This window comes from Oratosquilla oratoria, chromosome 27, assembly GCF_046742065.1.
Source record: "Oratosquilla oratoria isolate Oo_2021 chromosome 27, ASM4674206v1, whole genome shotgun sequence".
NCBI lineage: Eukaryota > Metazoa > Arthropoda > Malacostraca > Stomatopoda > Squillidae > Oratosquilla > Oratosquilla oratoria.
Window position 1 is genome coordinate 16,175,970 of NC_134803.1, and position 16,838 is coordinate 16,192,807.

Genomic DNA, 16,838 nt, shown 5'->3' on the forward strand with positions numbered 1-16,838 from the left:
GCAAAGAAGGGTGTGGAAGAGAAGAAGCAGGCATTCATAGATTGGCTACAAATTAGGATGAGGGAATCTTATGAGAGGTACAAAGTAAAGAGAAAGAAAGTTAAGCATAAGATAAAGGAAACAAAGAGGAGAGCAGATGTGAAATGGGGAAAGAGTATGACAGAAAATTTTGAAAGTAATAAAAAGATGTTTTGGAAGGAAATTAAAAGAGGAAGAGGTGGCAAATCAAGTAAAGAAAAGGTAAAAGGTGCAGATGGAGAGATGATAGTGGAAGAGAAGGCAGTGAGAGGAAGGTGGGCAGAGTATTTTAGGGAGTTGCTAAATGTGGAGGAGGATAGGGAGGGAAAGGTAGTTGCAGTGGGAAGTGCTAAGAAAATGACTGTGATGAGTGAGGAAAATGGAGGAGAAATAGGGGTGGATGATGTGAAAGCAGCTGTTGAGATGATGAGAGCAAATAAGGCACCTGGGTTGGATGGATGGCATGCAGAATGTCTTAAGAATGGAGGTACAGTTATGGTGGACTGGCTGGTGAGGTTATTTAATGTTTGTTTAAGAGAGGGTAGAGTGCCAGAGGACTGGAGGAGTGCCTGCATAGTTCCGCTTTACAAAGAAAATGGGGACAAGTGTGAGTGTAGTAGTTTCAGAGGGATCAGCTTGTTGAGTGTAATTAGGAAGGCTTATGGGAGAGTCTTGATTGAGAGGATTAGGAGAGGAACAGAGGGAGTAATTGGTGAGGAACAGTGTGGTTTTAGGACAGGTAGGGGATGTGTAGATCAGATTTTTGTGGTAATCCAGATATGTGAGAAAGCTATAGGAAAAGGTAAGGATGTTTTTTGGGGCTTTTATAGATCTGGAAAAGGCTTACGACAGGGTAGACAGGAAGGCACTGTGGGAGGTACTGCAGATATATGGGATAGGAGGAAACCTGTTAAGGGCAGTCAAGAGTTTTTAAGAAAGTAGTAGAGCTTGTGTTAGGATTAGAAATGGAGAGAGTGAATGGTTTGAGGTAAAGGTGGGACTTCATCAGGGGTGTGTTATGTCACATGGATGGGGTGTGTTATGTCACATGGATGGGGTGTGTTATGTCACATGGATGGGGTGGTGAGAGAGGTGAATGCAAGGGTAGTGGGTCAGGGGATGGAGATGATTAAAGAAAATGGAGAAAAGTGGGAGGTGAGCCAGTTGTTGTTTGCCGACAACACTGCACTTGTAGCAGGATCAGAGGAGGGATTGAGGAAGTTAGTGACAGAGTTTGAGGTGTGTGAAAGAAGGGAACTGAAGATAAGTGTGGGCAAAAGTAAGGTGATGACATGTACAAGGGGAGAGAGTGACAGTAGGCTGGAAGTGAGCATTAAGGGTGAGAAACTGGAGGAAGTGGATAGTTTTAGATACTTGGGTGCAAATGTGACAGGAAAGGGAGGAGTGCGGGTGGAGGTAGAATGTGGATTGAGAGAAGCGAGTAAATGCCTTGGTGGAGTAAAAAGTGTAATGAGAAATAGGCATCTGGGAATGGATGCTAAGAGGAGGTTATATGAAGGAGTGATTGTGCCAACAGCAATGTACAGGGTAGAAACATGGAACTTGAGAGAGGAAGAGAGGAGTTTGAATGTGTTTGAGATGAAATGTCTGAGAAGTATGATAGGAGTTACTAGGCTAGAGTGAGAAATGAGGATGTGACGAGGAGAACAGGGGTGGAAAAGGAGCTGGGAGATAGGGTTGATGAAAGAGTATTAGGATGGTTTGGACACATGGAAAGAATGAATGAAGAAAGATTAGTAAAAGAAGTGTGGAAGGAGTGAATATGAGGGGGCATCATAGGATGAGATGGATGGATGGGGTGAAAGGGGCTTTACAAAAGAGAGGAATGTCAGTAGAGGAAGGACGGGAGAGGACAGAAGATAGGGGTGGATGGCGAAGGGTTGTGTATAGATGAGGCTGGGATGCATGAGGGGGAGTGGGTGGGGGATGGGGGGTGAGGAAGTATGTATCAGAAAAATTTTTATGCAGCCTGAAGGGATTTCTCCCCGTCTTCTCCTTTCCTGCATGAGGGGACGGAGAGGGGGGGTTGCCGAATTTATGAAGCGGCCTTGCTGTGGATGTGCTGTGTCTTGCAACACTTCTTCTGACCCAGGGCAGTGGACAGGATGCAGGGATGACCCATCATCCAGGAGGTGCCAAGATAGGAGGGAGGGAGGAGGGTGGAGGGAAGTGGAATATATGGGAAATGAAATGGGTGGGAGTGATTTCTATGCCTTTTTCTTTTTGGCTACCCCCCCCCCGTGTAAGGGGGAAAAATCCTTTGGTATATGTGTGTATGCAAATTGAGGGTTATAATGAAAACAGTTGTAGAAACCCACCTTTCTGTATCATCAAAGGATAGGACATAGAACACATGAATGTAGAAATTTTTGTATGCACCCCAAAACAAGAAGAAAACCCCCCAGACACAGAATAAGCCAATAATAGAGAATTCCCCATATATATACAAATAGAGAGTAGTGTGTTAAGGATAAGAGTGATAGAAAAGTGAAAGAAAACTCCATCAAAGATAGTTATAAACTGACAATTACAATGGGACCTTTCGCAGTGAGAGATTTGATACCAGACACCGCCAGATTTTGTAATTCTTGCCGAAAAATAATTACTTTTTGGGGCAAGTATTATAGACTTACAGAGGTATATCGTTGCACATTATTGTGTCTAAAATTCAAGTCAATTAATTTCATGATTGCAAACGGCATATAGCATTGTTTGAGCCTCTATTTATAATTATATTCGTAAAACAGCCTATAATTGTATCAAGCCAAGCAATTTGTCATTTTCTACCGACTTCAATAGACATATACTGATATATACTTTCAATTGAATGCACCAAGCAATACTCAAATCTATGTACCGGTAATGTATAGAAAATATATTTTTGTATCGAAGACTTTTTTCCGGTACGATTACTAAAGCCCCGTCCACACGTACCATCACGTATCAGCGATTTGATGCAGTAGTCGTGTTGATACCATAACACTAGCGTCCGGACGAACTACACCACTGCGAATACCTTACGCGAACAACCAGATCTCAGTCATCATTTGGCTTTCACGGGAAGAGGATGTCTGCCGACGCTCTACTCATTTAATCAAACCACCACAGCTTTGGAGTGTATACATTTTTCGTGCCAACACCAGACTTCTTTGATGCATTGAGGGCAGTCATTTTCCTGTGAAACTGTGTTTTCAGGGTATAAAGTTTTTTGGTAATGTCTTCATTCCGCACATTACATTTTGTTAAAGAAAAGAAGTCAGCTTTCGATGTTTGTACTTTTTATATTTCTCATCTTATATTCTTTGCACTTGATATTCCAAATGGCTGGGTACTGCAGAAGTTGCTTGTGCCATTGTATGAAACTAGAAGAGCGAAGCAGAGCGCGTGCTTCCTTCCCCTTCAACTGTTGACACACTGCGCAGCGCTGCGACGTTTTTCAAATCATCGCTTCAATACATCGCGCATCAAATACTCGTACGTCCGCCACCACTGTTGTTATATTTTATCTCACTGATTATCTTCATATACAGGACGTGACAGTGATATCCATTATTTTTCGACACTCTTAGATAAATTCCACAAACCGAAATCGACATCCTCTAATTTTTACTGCTTACACTTACTTCAGTAAAAATAATTACCTATTTTTAGTTTTATCTTATAATTAGATTAACAAAGCCTTATCACACACCAGTAAGTAAAAATTATAACATTAAGAGTCATGTTTTAAATTTTGAATACACTTATGCAGCAATTTATGTCATATTTTTTTCTTAATATCGGTTTCCAAATTGGCTAAGTCACCCCTTTGCCCCGTGAATTCCCACACAATTGAAAATTCTAGCGCTAATAGGAAACTACGAGCCTGACTGTGAAAGGTCCCATTACTTCTGACAATTACAATTACTTCTGTAGGACCTTGTTGGTAGAGGGTTCAATAAACCTATTCAAATAGTTATTGATACAGGATCTGTAGTTAATGTTATAACTAGTAGAGTTTTAAATAAGTTGAAACCAGGAGTGAAAATCTTGGAACCAATCCATTACTCACTGCAAGGAGTAACTGAAAATCAGTTAAAAATATTAGGTAAGGTTGAACCAGAAGTCATCTTATATACAAATTAACATTTGGACATTCCAGTGATAGTTGTAGAAGAATCTGTTTTTCCAGGAGATTTGTTGATAGGATTTGCAACTATGAGAAAAGAGAACATGGTCAAATGTCCTGCTGACTTAGGGATCGTAGTGAAATCACAATTAATTCCATTTTTAAATCAACCAGACTTATGACCAGTGACAGGAATCAAGAATCCCTAGAAATAGATAGGAAAGATAACATTTGTATTTTAGATAACAAGGCCAAGTGGTCCAGACCAATAGAAAGTAAAGCCACATATAGTGAACAAAACTCAGATGTTCAAGAAATCCCAGAAATTACTAATCAAGTGCAAATGAGGCCTTGCAAATTGTAGATGGTGGCATAATAAAGTTGACATTATTATACTCCAGAGCAATTAACAGGGTAGAAGTCCGGTTGAAAGGAGTCACTGTAGACTCTGAAATTTTAACCATCCCAGAATCAATTAGATTAAAAGGTTTGAAATTGGGATTTATAAGTCAAATAAGAACACAGTAGAAATATTAATGATTAATACTTTGAATATAGATATAGTCTTAAGGAAAGGTACATAAATAGGATGTTTTCAGGTGTGTACAAAACCCATTAAGATTTTAAATGAGAGTACTGAGGTGGAATTACCAATTTCATCAATCTGTTCAGTTCAGGAAGAAACAGAGTTGGGAAAAAAATACAAGAATTAACTAGAACCTACTAGTTGCCCTGAGTTGGATGAAAGATTAGTTGCTTTACTCATGAAGCACAATAAAGCAATTGCTTTGCCGGGGGACGCCTTAGGCAAAACAACTGTTTTAAAACATCAGATTAGATTAAAACCAGGGACTCACCCTATTTATATTTCTGTCTACAGAGTTCCTCACTCTAGACTAGTCATTGTAGATAAACTGATCACTGAACTGTTATTGCAGGATATTATTGAACATAGTAAAAGTGAGTGGAACTTCCCTTTGAATCTGGTGCCAAAATCAGATGGTACTATGCACCCAGTTATTGATTATAGGGAATTGAATAAGGTAGTGTGTGTGAGCAGAAATTTTGACGCAGCCCGAAGGGATTTCTCCCCATCCTCTCCTTTATATGGGGGGACGGAGAGGGGGGGGTCGCCGATTTAATGAAGCGGCCTTGCTGTGGATGTGCTGTGTCCTGCGACACTGCTTCTGACCCAGGGCAGTGGACAGGGTGCAGGGATGACCCGTCATCTAGGAGGTGCTAAGATGGGAGGGAGGGTGGAGGGGTGTGGAGTGTTTTTGTGCCTTGTCCTTTTTGGCTACCCCCCTGGTAAGGGGGAAAAAAGCCTTGGTATATGTATCTATGTATGAATAAGCACACCATATGTGACCAGTTACCATTATCAAAGATAGGGAACTGAGAATAGATATTTTAGCACTATAGATATCAAATCTGCTTTTTGGCAAATAGAGTTGCATGAAGACTCACGGGAGTTCATAGCATTTTCTACTCCAACAGGACATTATGAGTTCAAACAAATGCCATTTGGGTTATGTAATAGTCCATTAACTTACATGAGATTAATGAATACAGCTCTAGATGGGTTGTTAGGAAACACTGCCAGTGTATTTCTAGATGATATTTTAATAGTTTCCCAGACAGCAGCTCAGCACTTTAAGAAATTTTATTTGATATTCTCAAGACTAGTTGAAGCAGGATTGAAAGTGAAACTTGAAAAATGTAAGTTCTTCAAGGACAGTGTTATTTATTTGGGATATAAGATAGACAGGCATGGACTTATTACAGTGAATTCAAAGGTTGAAGCAGTAAAGAATTTTCCAGTTCCAAACAATGTACAAAAAGTTAGAAGTTTCTTGGGATTAACAGAATATTATAGAAAATTTATTCAACGATATGCTGACATTGCTAATCCATTAAGTTCTTTGTTAAGGAACGACTCAAAGTTCATGTGGGAACCTGCATAACAGCAAGCTTTTGACAAGTTGAAAGATAAACTCATGAGTTCTCCAGTTCTAATATTTCCAGACTATGGCGTGGGTTGTTGGTTCATTAAATTCCACGCTACAAAGCCCTCTGTGAGGGGCACCATCCTAGCCTTCCGATAGGGGGGAGTTTGTGACGTTAAACCATATCAAAATCATGGAGGGTGGGGAGATAATTCGAATGGAGAAGCTGATGGCAGTGTATGTGCAATATAAAATGAATGAAGATACCAATCAGGAGTCACCACCAATTTACCAAATTTGCCTACTGAAGCATCACCTGCAACAGAAATATCCAGACCTTGTCTTCCTGAAGAACAGAACCCACAGTCTTTGTGAATTAGTTCTATATGATTGTGTACTGAATTTTAACATTGTGCAAGAAGAGAGCTCCACAGAGATTAGCGAGCTCTCAGATTCAGAGACTGATGTTGGGGAGGGCATCTGTGGAGAACGCAATTCACACTCACACGAATCCATCAGAGACCTATACAGAGCAGCAATGTTTATGCGCAGCTTGATTTCCATGATTCCAAATGACTGTGGACCTTGGCCACCCAAACCAAGTTTGTAGATGATGAGGCAGTCAAGAAGTTCATCCCAGCAGAACTACATAATTTCTTGGCATGGATTGTTGGTGAAAATGATGATGTCCAGATGGAGGGGTATGTTCCAATCCCAGACTCTGATGTGCAATGCAAAATTTACTCAATAGCACAGGATATTGTGTATCCTGCCTCCAAGGGAAAAAAAGACATCCCAAAATATCTAGCACTGGGGATGACCATGCACCACCTGACAGGATCATCCCAACTGATAGGATTGATGAATGGTCACACACAAAGGTCCTTGAATATGACACAGCTTTAGCTGAAAGGCAAGCTAGGCTCATTGACTTAGATCAATCCAGGATCTCTACAGATGAAAAATCTGTACAGGGTGTAATTTCCACAGTTACAGGCATGTTCAACCCATTCTCCATAACTGATGAAGGTATTGTTAACTTGGCTACAGGTGGCGTAGTTTCTCCAGGTATTGAAAAGGACTTAAAGAGAGCTGAAGAAGTAGGGCAGTTGGCCTACCAATGCTACGTAGATGAAATATTGATTGGTCAGGAGAAGGACATATATTCTCCAATAAAGCTCCAGAAACTAAAGACATTTTCTGATGTTTCAAAGAAAGTGATCAACAGGGACAGAACCAAAACAATGGAACTGAAGTCAAGCACTGATCTGTTGGGGAGAATGGTCGTTGTTGGGAAGGCTATGAATGTGGACATGAAAGAAGCATTGAAGCACAGCTTGCACCCATTACCACCAGCTTTAACAAGCAATGGATCACTGGCAAAGACAGACAAGGCAGCACTGCACAGGCATATCATAGGTCTTCACTCTCCTGACACGGACCTGCCAAGTAAAGAGTCAACTGCATGGATTTTGGATGGGATGGCACTGTTACAAGAAATCAAGGATATCCCATTCACCTTTGGTAAATTAGCAGGCAAGGTGCTTGACAGGGTTATCTCTATTGCCAGAAAGCATGCAGTAGGGAGAATCAACTTTGTACCTGATCGATATCCACAGCAGAGCATCAAAGGAAATGAACGGGAGAGGCGGGCTTCTGCTGGATTTCAGAGGATAAAGATCACGGGCCCAGACCAAAAGACACCATGGCAATTCAAGAAGTTCCTTGGGTGTGGTGAAAACAAAGAGCAACTGATTGAGTTCTTGTTTGAGCAATGGAAAAGTGTCTCCCCAGAGAAGCTAGAGGGTGTAGATGTGTTCATTGGGCACAAAGACAGCTGTCATAGGTTGAGGGATGTTGGTGGAGTCATGAATGTGTTGACAGTAGAAGAGCTTTCCAGTGATCATGAAGAAGCAGATACTAGAATGCTGCTTCATGCTAGACATGCATCGGATGCAGGCATGTCAAATGTCATCATTCACAGTCAAGACACCGATGTCTTTGTCATAGCTGTTGCCTTTTCAAGGTCAATCCCAGGACTATTCTTGCACATTGGTCCATGTAGTGACAGCCGTACAATCAACCTGAACAAGATGCAAGAAAATCTAGGTGAAATGGTTTCTGAAGCCCTCACTGGAATTCACTGTTTTACGGGTTGTGATAGCACCAGTGCATTCAGAGGCCAGGGAAAAGTTAAAGCCTTCAACATGATGACAAAACAAGAGGACTTTCAGCAGTTATTCCAGGCCCTTGGAACAAACTGGGATGTAGATGAAACCATCCTTCCAGCTGTTGAGAAGTTTGTGTGCTCGCTTTATGGAAAGAAAGACAAGGATTCAGTGGACAGTGCCAGAGAGATCTTTGGGTATCTGTTTAAGATTGACAGCACCCTTCCGCCAAACAGAGACAGCCTGGTGAATCACCTAAAGAGAGCAAACTATCAATCCGCCATCCAAAGGAGATGTCTTCAGAAACACATGGAATGCCCTTCTCCCACTGACTTTGGTTGGAACCTGGAGGATGGTTGCCTTGTCCCTGTGTGGATTAACATGCCATATGCACCGGACTCTCTCTTGAAGTTCATCGCTTGTGCTTGTAAAAAGACTGGCTGCAACAAGGGAAAATGCTCATGCCGTGAACATAGCCTGCCCTGCACAGAACTTTGCAAATACAGAGACTGCTCAAACTTTGACAAGTCCAATGAAATTGAAGATGAGGTGGACCCAGTGTCGGAACTGGATTCTGAGGAAAGCGATGTAGAGTAATTGAAGAGAGACAAAGTTATCATTAGAGAGACAATTAAATGTACATACTTAGAATACTTAAATTTAGTATTGTAATTAGCCACGAGATATTTGAAATCAAAGTATTCTTTCTATTAAGTCAAATTGGACTTACCATGTCAAAGAGAACGTGTGTCGACATTCCCTAAATTTAAATTCAGGATTTGCAAAAAAGTGAGATGGTTTAAGTCATCACATTCATTGATGCATGTTTGGAAATAGATTGAAATAACTGCATCTGATAGTCTTGAATGGCATGACATAGAGTGATTTTGAATGGAATGGCATGGCCTGTCTGCGTGGATGCACACATCATATTTTTATCTTTTTGATGTGGTGTCAAGAGGGTTAATATTAAGTTAATTTCAGTGAAACATTCAGAAAGGCCAGTCCTAAATAATATGATACAGTTCTTATTTTAATGAATTATTCTTACATTCTTTTTGCAGACATTCTATAGTTTGACACTGATTATTATCTCAATATCTGACTTTGGCCCGTGTAGGGTTAATGCAGTTTTTTTTTTGTTTTTTTTCTTTCAGAAGATAACTATCATTTGGGTACATTACCCATACTCCAACAGGCAATAAACATTTGCAATGTTTTAATTTGCATTTTAATGACATTTTCACCAGTTTCAGGAATTTTACCTTTTAAGCATGTTTTGGTCCATAGAGGATTAATGTGCAACTTTACGGCACAGAAAGCTCCATTTTCAAGCAGAGCACCCCAAAATTACCCAATATCAAGTGTTTTCAGGTAGTTCGCTAGGATGTCAAACGAAACTTCATTTTTAGGCCTCTTTTCATGGTATGCCCCATGGCCTAATGTTAATATCCCATTCCACAGAAACCTTGGGAAAGAGTTCACATAGATATTTGTTGCCAATGATTATTTTTCAAGATTTTGTATTTTACAACCCATTCCAAATAAGAAAGCTGACTTTTGCTTCCGTAATCTATGATCAGATAATCTGTAATTTCACTACACCTAAGATCTTAGTTTCAGATAATGGAACTGAATTTAATAACAAAATCTTGGAAAATTTATTTAGTTTATCAAGAAAGTAAATATTCTAGTGAATCATCCACAAAGTAATGGAACAAAATTATTACATGTCTTAGAAGTATGATAAGTTCTCATAGTATAACATGGGATACTTGGATTCCTTGGGTTTGTACTCTGAACAACCAAATTAACATAGCAACAGGTGAAACACCTCATTTTATTAATTTTGAGGAAGACAAAACTCTTCCATATAAAACCTTGATTGCAGAGTGGAAACCTGTGTATAATATAGGTGATTATATCTCAAATAGGATAAATACTTTTCAAAGTATTCACCAGAGTTAGAAAACATATGCAGGAGTATTCACAAGAGATGAAAAAGCAACAAAACAAAATAGCACATAAACTAGAATTAGAAATAGGAGATTTAGTCATGGTCAAACTACATTCACCCTATAATAAACTTTCACCAAGGTACTCAGGTCCATATAGGGTAATTGATTCTACAGGTAGAAATAAATACTGAACAAGATTTTACACTTAGAAACTAGGGAAGAATTGATAGGCTATTTAGATGATATGAAGAAGGTTAGGATACAATTCGATGATGAAGATAACTAACTGCTGTGATACCCTATGTATCAATTATAATGACCCATTAAAACCAGAGGAGTATAGGGAATATCTTGATGATATAATATGTGAATTGAATATTAATCTTGATGTATTTTACAGATAAACTTATTTTGACCAAATGTATGTACTTGTGATGGGGGACCTAAACTACTAGAACTTGGAGTCAAGCAGAGATTCTACTTTGGTCAGACATGAAGACCTTGGACCTGCTGTGGTCAGACTCAGAATCTTGCCAATACTTAAGGACAATTCACATAAGTATTGAACCCTTATTTTGTGAAGCATTAAAAGTGTGTCTTAAAAAATGAATTGTGTGTTAAACAAAAATTGAAATTCAAGAAGAGTCACTTTACAATACTTTTATAACTTTTATTGCATATTGCTCAACACCTTTGAAAAGATGAAAACAATCTCCATTGAAATTTAATGTTCTTAATCAAGGTAGTGAGTTTTGCAAATTTAACATTGCATTATATCTGTGTTGCAAATTATTTTGGTTTATGCTATGTTGTTTCTGACAAGTATGTCATTCATCATTTTTCTGCTTGAATTATTATCGACATTTATGCATTTTGGACTTGCTGTGGTCAGACTCAGAATCTTGCCAATACTTAAGGACAATTCACATACGTATTGAACCCTTATTTTGTGAAGCATTAAAAGTGTGTCTTAGAAAAAAATTAATTGTGTGTTAAACAAAAATTGAAATTCAAGAAGAGACACTTTACAATACTTTTATAACTTTTATTGGATATTGCTCAACATCTTTGAAAAGATGAAAACATTCTCCATTGAAATTTAATGTTCTTAAGGTAGTGAGTTTTGCAAATTTAACATTGCATTATATCTGTGTTGCAAATTATTTTGATTTATGCTATGTTGTTTCTGACAAGTATGTTATTCACCATTTTTCTGCTTGAATTATTATCGACATTTATGCATTTTGGAGATATTGCTTATTTTTTTGAAATGTATATGTTTGACATGTTTTACTGATAACATTTTACCAGTATATATTAGTGAGCCCTGTAAGAGGTGTAGTAGAAATAATTGGTCGGGATGACAAAGGGTAGCTGCTGAGCCCTGTAAGAGGATAGTAGAGTGAGGTAGAGAAGTAGGTAGATAGAGGGGTAGGTGGCGAGAAATTCATTTTACGACTTAGATGTTTTGAAAACAGTGGCCGCTAAGGAGTTGCAGAGTTGCATATTCTTGCTCACCATCCAATGTTTGTAAACTCAAGCTAGGGCATCGATAGAGGTGCTGATACTGTGAATTGTTAACGCTAAGCCATTTTGCTTCGTAACAAGATTGCTTGCATAAGCAGTATTGCTTGAGACAGTATAACAGCCTTTCTAATTGGAGAAAAGGGTGCAGGAGAGAAATTATTGGTGCACAGAGGTAAAGTCACACCCTTACAGGGTGGCATTTATTTGTAATGTTCAAAGTTAATGGATGAATTAAAGAGTGATGTCGAAGCAGACTTGGCTTGGTGGGTGTAAAAGGATCCCAGGTGGGATTCCTCTGCTGTAATTACTACAAATAAGTTGTAGAAGTGTAATATTATTTGGAAGAAAAGAAAAAGAAAATTACATTTAATTCACCCCATACTGATACTAAATACTTGACTAAGTAGGACAAAAGAGGCATGGGAATGACAGATGAGTGACTTACAATTATAAGATGATAAAAAGAAAGTGAAGAAAGTAGAAAGAGAATGAAGAAAAATTATATCACAGAAGAAACAGTTAACAGAATTAAATCCAGTAATTAAGGAGAGAAGGGAACTGAAAGTGTTGATAGCAACAGAGCTAACATAATTTCCCACACAGAGTAGTAGATATGTGGAATAAATTGGATGAGGCAACAGTGTGTGCAAATACTATACAAGAATTTAAGAACAAACCTGATGCTGAAAGATACAAAGAAGGGTCACTACAAGCATAGCTCCCTTCCTGTATAATACAACTAGGTAAATACAACTAGAAAAGTATGGCATTAGCTACAACAAAATCTATCAAGTATCACTGTATTATTAGAATTATGTTGAGGACTCATCAAAATCCTATACAATTTGCCATGTAAATAATCTATTTATTCTCTACTATTTTCACCATGCAAACCAAAGAAAATTATATCTAATGTATGAAGACAAAACCCAATTAAATCTGAACATCTTGTATCATCATTCTCTTCTTTTTATGCTGAATTTGAACAATGCAAAGTCAACATGCAAAATTAACAAGCAACACAGCAATCAACACATCTCATCACACTCATGTGTGCAGCTGGTTCCTACTCACTTAACTTACCATTCTTTGCTTTTTAGTTTTGCTGGTGATGAGAGTACATACAGAAGCCCAGCGCTGGAAGGAATTATGTATGAACTACACATTCTCTTGCATCAACAGTTATGAAAAGCACTTTAGAAGAAATTAATTCTAGAGCCAACTGAAAATAGGCAAGTAATATCACAATAAAAGCTCCTTTACAAGAAACACAGAAGCAAATATTCAGAACTAAACAAAGAGTAGTCATAGTCCATGAATAGATATCACACACTTCTAATACAGTGAAATCAAACAGACACTGCAGACATTAAACAAGTCAACTGCTCTAAATTCAAGTGCCCTGAATTAACAAGAAAAAGCTGCAACACAAAAAAAAATTGTTTATTCTAATAGCTTTAACCCCTTCCATATGGTGCCGCACACGTAGGCGTCATGGGGAGCGAGTGTATTCGCGAGGCTGCCATATCAGCGTCTTGATTATATTTATTGTAGTAGCCCCTCCATAATGACATTCTTTCTAATTCTTTTGTAATCGCATTTTCTATGGTTATCAAAATTCACGGGTGAAGAGAGAATGATCGATATAAGCGGTGACTATATTTTATGATGCGAGTATTATTACGACACGTCGTACGGCTGGCATTGGCTGCTGCCACCGAGATCTAAGTCCATGACGCCTACGTGTGCGGCACCGTATGGAAGGGGTTAAGGCTTTGCTGTCTTCCTGTAGGGATAGCCAAGCCTTTGCTAAAACAAAATAATTTTCATATGACAACTGGTCCCCACAGTAACGTCCATATTTAACTGTGAGAAATTAAAAAATGAATGTTCAAAATTGATATGAATATCTGTTAGTCATCATGAAACACTACAAGGAATGGAGTATTACTAGTTTCCATAAGTCTTATGCACTATGAAAAAATAAACAAATAAACAAACAAATTAATAAATAGAAACAAAAAAATTGCAACTTTATCACCACAAGACACAAATGTGCTAATACATCATATCCAATCAACTCCTCTAAAACAACACAGCTGTACAATGACATAAATATACAATGCTTTTCAAATATAATAATAAATGCAGAAAAATAAACTGGCAGGCCCATAATGATTCTACTAGCTGGAAAACAAGACTGAAATGAGAAAAGTATCTATAACAAAGTCTGCAAAGTAAATGAGACTAAAAATTAGGATGAGTCAGGCTTGCTGTAGACTATGTGCAGGTGCAGAGCCAACCCAATCATGCAAGGAGTACCTTGAGTGGGGTACTTGGGGTTTCTGGTGTGTTGGCCACACTCTTCTCCATTTTTTTAGATTTCTGAAATTTTAATGGAAGATTCATATCAATAAAGCTAAAAGTAAAGATCCAACTATGACATGTTTACAATTTCTTTTTGGTCCACTTCGAGTACAGAGATGTTCTGGAATATCAAAATCTCTGCTTCAATAAATTGGCATGAAATGACATAATAATCTTTTTCTTTCTTTCTCATCATTCCTCACAACAGTTAACCTCTTCAATATGGGTCTAATACTCCAGTGCACATTAGGATGCCAGATATACAATGATGCATCATAATACATTCATTATAAGCCACTTTCAATTTTCTTCTCTCTCCATTTTTTTTTTTTTTTTTATGTCTTTGGTTAGCCCATTCTGATGAAAAGGTACATCAGAATGGTTAAAAAAAGGAAAGATGAAAATTGAAAGTGGCCTATACCAACATCGATGGATTAATTTCAGGACTGAACAAACTTAATGATTACCTGCTAGAAAAAAATAGACATAATGGGAATTGTGGAGACTAAACAATGTTGGAAATGGACTATATAATTACTGGATTATAAACAGAGACAAGAAACATGGAGGAGGAATCATGTTCTTGGCCAAGAAAAACTTGAATGTGACAAAAATAGAACTGATCATGATAAAAGTCAAAGACAAGAACATGAAAAGTAGAAAGTTTGTGGTGACTTATGTGCTCACAAAAACAAACACTTGGAAAAAGAATGAGCATATGGAAATGTTAGAAGACACAAGGCAATCATTAAACAAGATACTAATGGACATGGAAAATCTGGTAATTATAGGGGACTTCAATTGCAAAGAAATTTGTTGGGAAAGGCATCACAGTGCAAGGAGGAGACGACTTGTGGGGTCAGGTATGACTAGATATGACCATGGAATATGCAATGACTCAGTGGGTCAGTGAAAACACCAGATACAGAAACAACGAAGAGCTGTCGAAACTAGATTTAATATTTACAACAGAACCTGAAATTGTGGATAAAATCCAAGACACCAATTGTAAAGAGTGACCATATACTCATTGAAACTGAACTAAAGGAAGAAATGTACATGGAGAGATATGAAAAGCATAGGAAAGGAGGATTGATGTAAAACAAAACGGACTTTGCAAAACTAAAGAAATTCTTCCAGAATGCAAACCGGGAAAAATTTTACATAAAAGAGACAAAAATGGAAGAGAAATGGAATATCTTGATGGATAATTACAATGAAGGGGTAAATAAGCATGTACCAAGACAGAAGCGAGAGTGTACATTAAATGCTGGTTCAACAAAAGATGCAGTGAGGCAAAAGACAGAAGGGACAGAGCTTGGAAAAGGTGGAGAAAAGATAAAAAACCTGGAAAATGGCAAGTCTATATAAACTATAGAAATGAGTATGTTAAAGTGAGAAGAGAGGAAAAAAGGAACCATGAAAAGGATATTATAGATAAATGCAAAGAGCAACCCAAACTATTCTATCAATATGTGAATGATAAACTTAAAACCAAGCAAGAAATGGTGAAACTACGCCAAGGAAATATAGAATACACAGAAGATTTAGAAACGGCCGAAATCATGAAAAATCACTTTAATTCTGTTTTCACTACAGAGAAAACACAATATTGGAATGAAGGTAATGAAAGGTGATCTCCCCCCATGAGCAACATAACAATAGCACAAAAAGAAATATTAGAACACCTATCAAAACTTGATGTCAGGAAATCACATGGCAAGGATGGAATTGCAAATTGTATTCTAAAAGAATGCAAAGAAGAGCTAACATACAAAATACATAACAAATTGCTCACTCAGAGGGAAAAATACCAAAACACTGGAAAAATGCTAACATTGTACCAATATATAAAAGAGGAAACAAGGAAGAACCAACTAACTATAGGCCAGTCTCACTAACAAGCACTATAGCCAAACTTTGTGAGAAAATAATCAAGAATAGATGGGTAAAACACCTAGACAACAATATGATAAACCCAAGACAATTTGGGTTCAGACAAGGAAGATCATGTACCACAAACTTAATATGTTTCTACTCAAGATTAATAGACATAGTGCAAGAAAGAAATGGATGGGCTGACTGTGCCTTCCTGGACTTACAAAAAGCTTTTGACAAAGTACCACACAAAAAAATATTAAAGAAACTTGAACATATAGAAGGGATACAAGGGAATCTACTAAAATGGATGGAGGACTTCCTGATTGGTAGAAAGATGAGATTAGTACTCAGAGAAAAATATTCAGGTTGGGAAGAGGTGATCAGTGGAGTGCCCCAAGGCTCCAGAAATGTTTGCTATTTGTTATTTTTTTTTTTCCACTTTCCATCGATTTTTTTCATTTCTTGGAGATCTGTCTCTTTTATTGTTTCTCCCACTTTCTTGGTCACCACTTGTATTTGGTATTTTATTTCTTTTTTCAAAGCCTTGTTTTTGTTTGTATCTTCATTTTTCATTCATCATTCTCACTTTTGACAATGATAAATTCCTTTTTTAGATTATTAAGCTCTGATGGTTTAAGCATTTTGAAGTTTTAACTGATTCATTTCTTTATACATTGCCCTGTATTCAGCTTTCAGATCTATTACCCATTTCATTTATTAATCCTTTGATATTCTGAATTCTTAGGATATTTATTAATCCTTTGATATTCTGAATTCTTAGGATATTTATTAATCCTTTGATATTCTGAATTCTTAGGATATTTCTATACCTTTATTCTCTCCC

General features: G+C 37.7%; 1 protein-coding gene across 11 annotated transcripts in view; it reads right to left on the reverse strand.

The window, feature by feature from the left end:
* Vps13 (vacuolar protein sorting 13C) overlaps nt 1–16,838 on the reverse strand; it is a 1,483,510-nt gene that overhangs the window by 353,162 nt on the left and 1,113,510 nt on the right. For 8 of the 11 annotated variants that reach the window (XM_076210284.1, XM_076210280.1, XM_076210283.1 and 5 more), the window contains 2 exons: nt 14,069–14,131; nt 12,830–12,883 (listed from right to left, as the gene is read on the reverse strand). The exons of 1 other annotated variant lie outside the window; for it this stretch is intronic. In XM_076210284.1, coding sequence (XP_076066399.1) covers nt 12,830–12,883; nt 14,069–14,131 — 117 coding nt within the window. The remainder of the gene's footprint in view (nt 1–12,829; nt 12,884–14,068; nt 14,132–16,838) is intronic. 2 more of the 11 variants (XM_076210282.1, XM_076210281.1) reach the window with 2 other exon arrangements.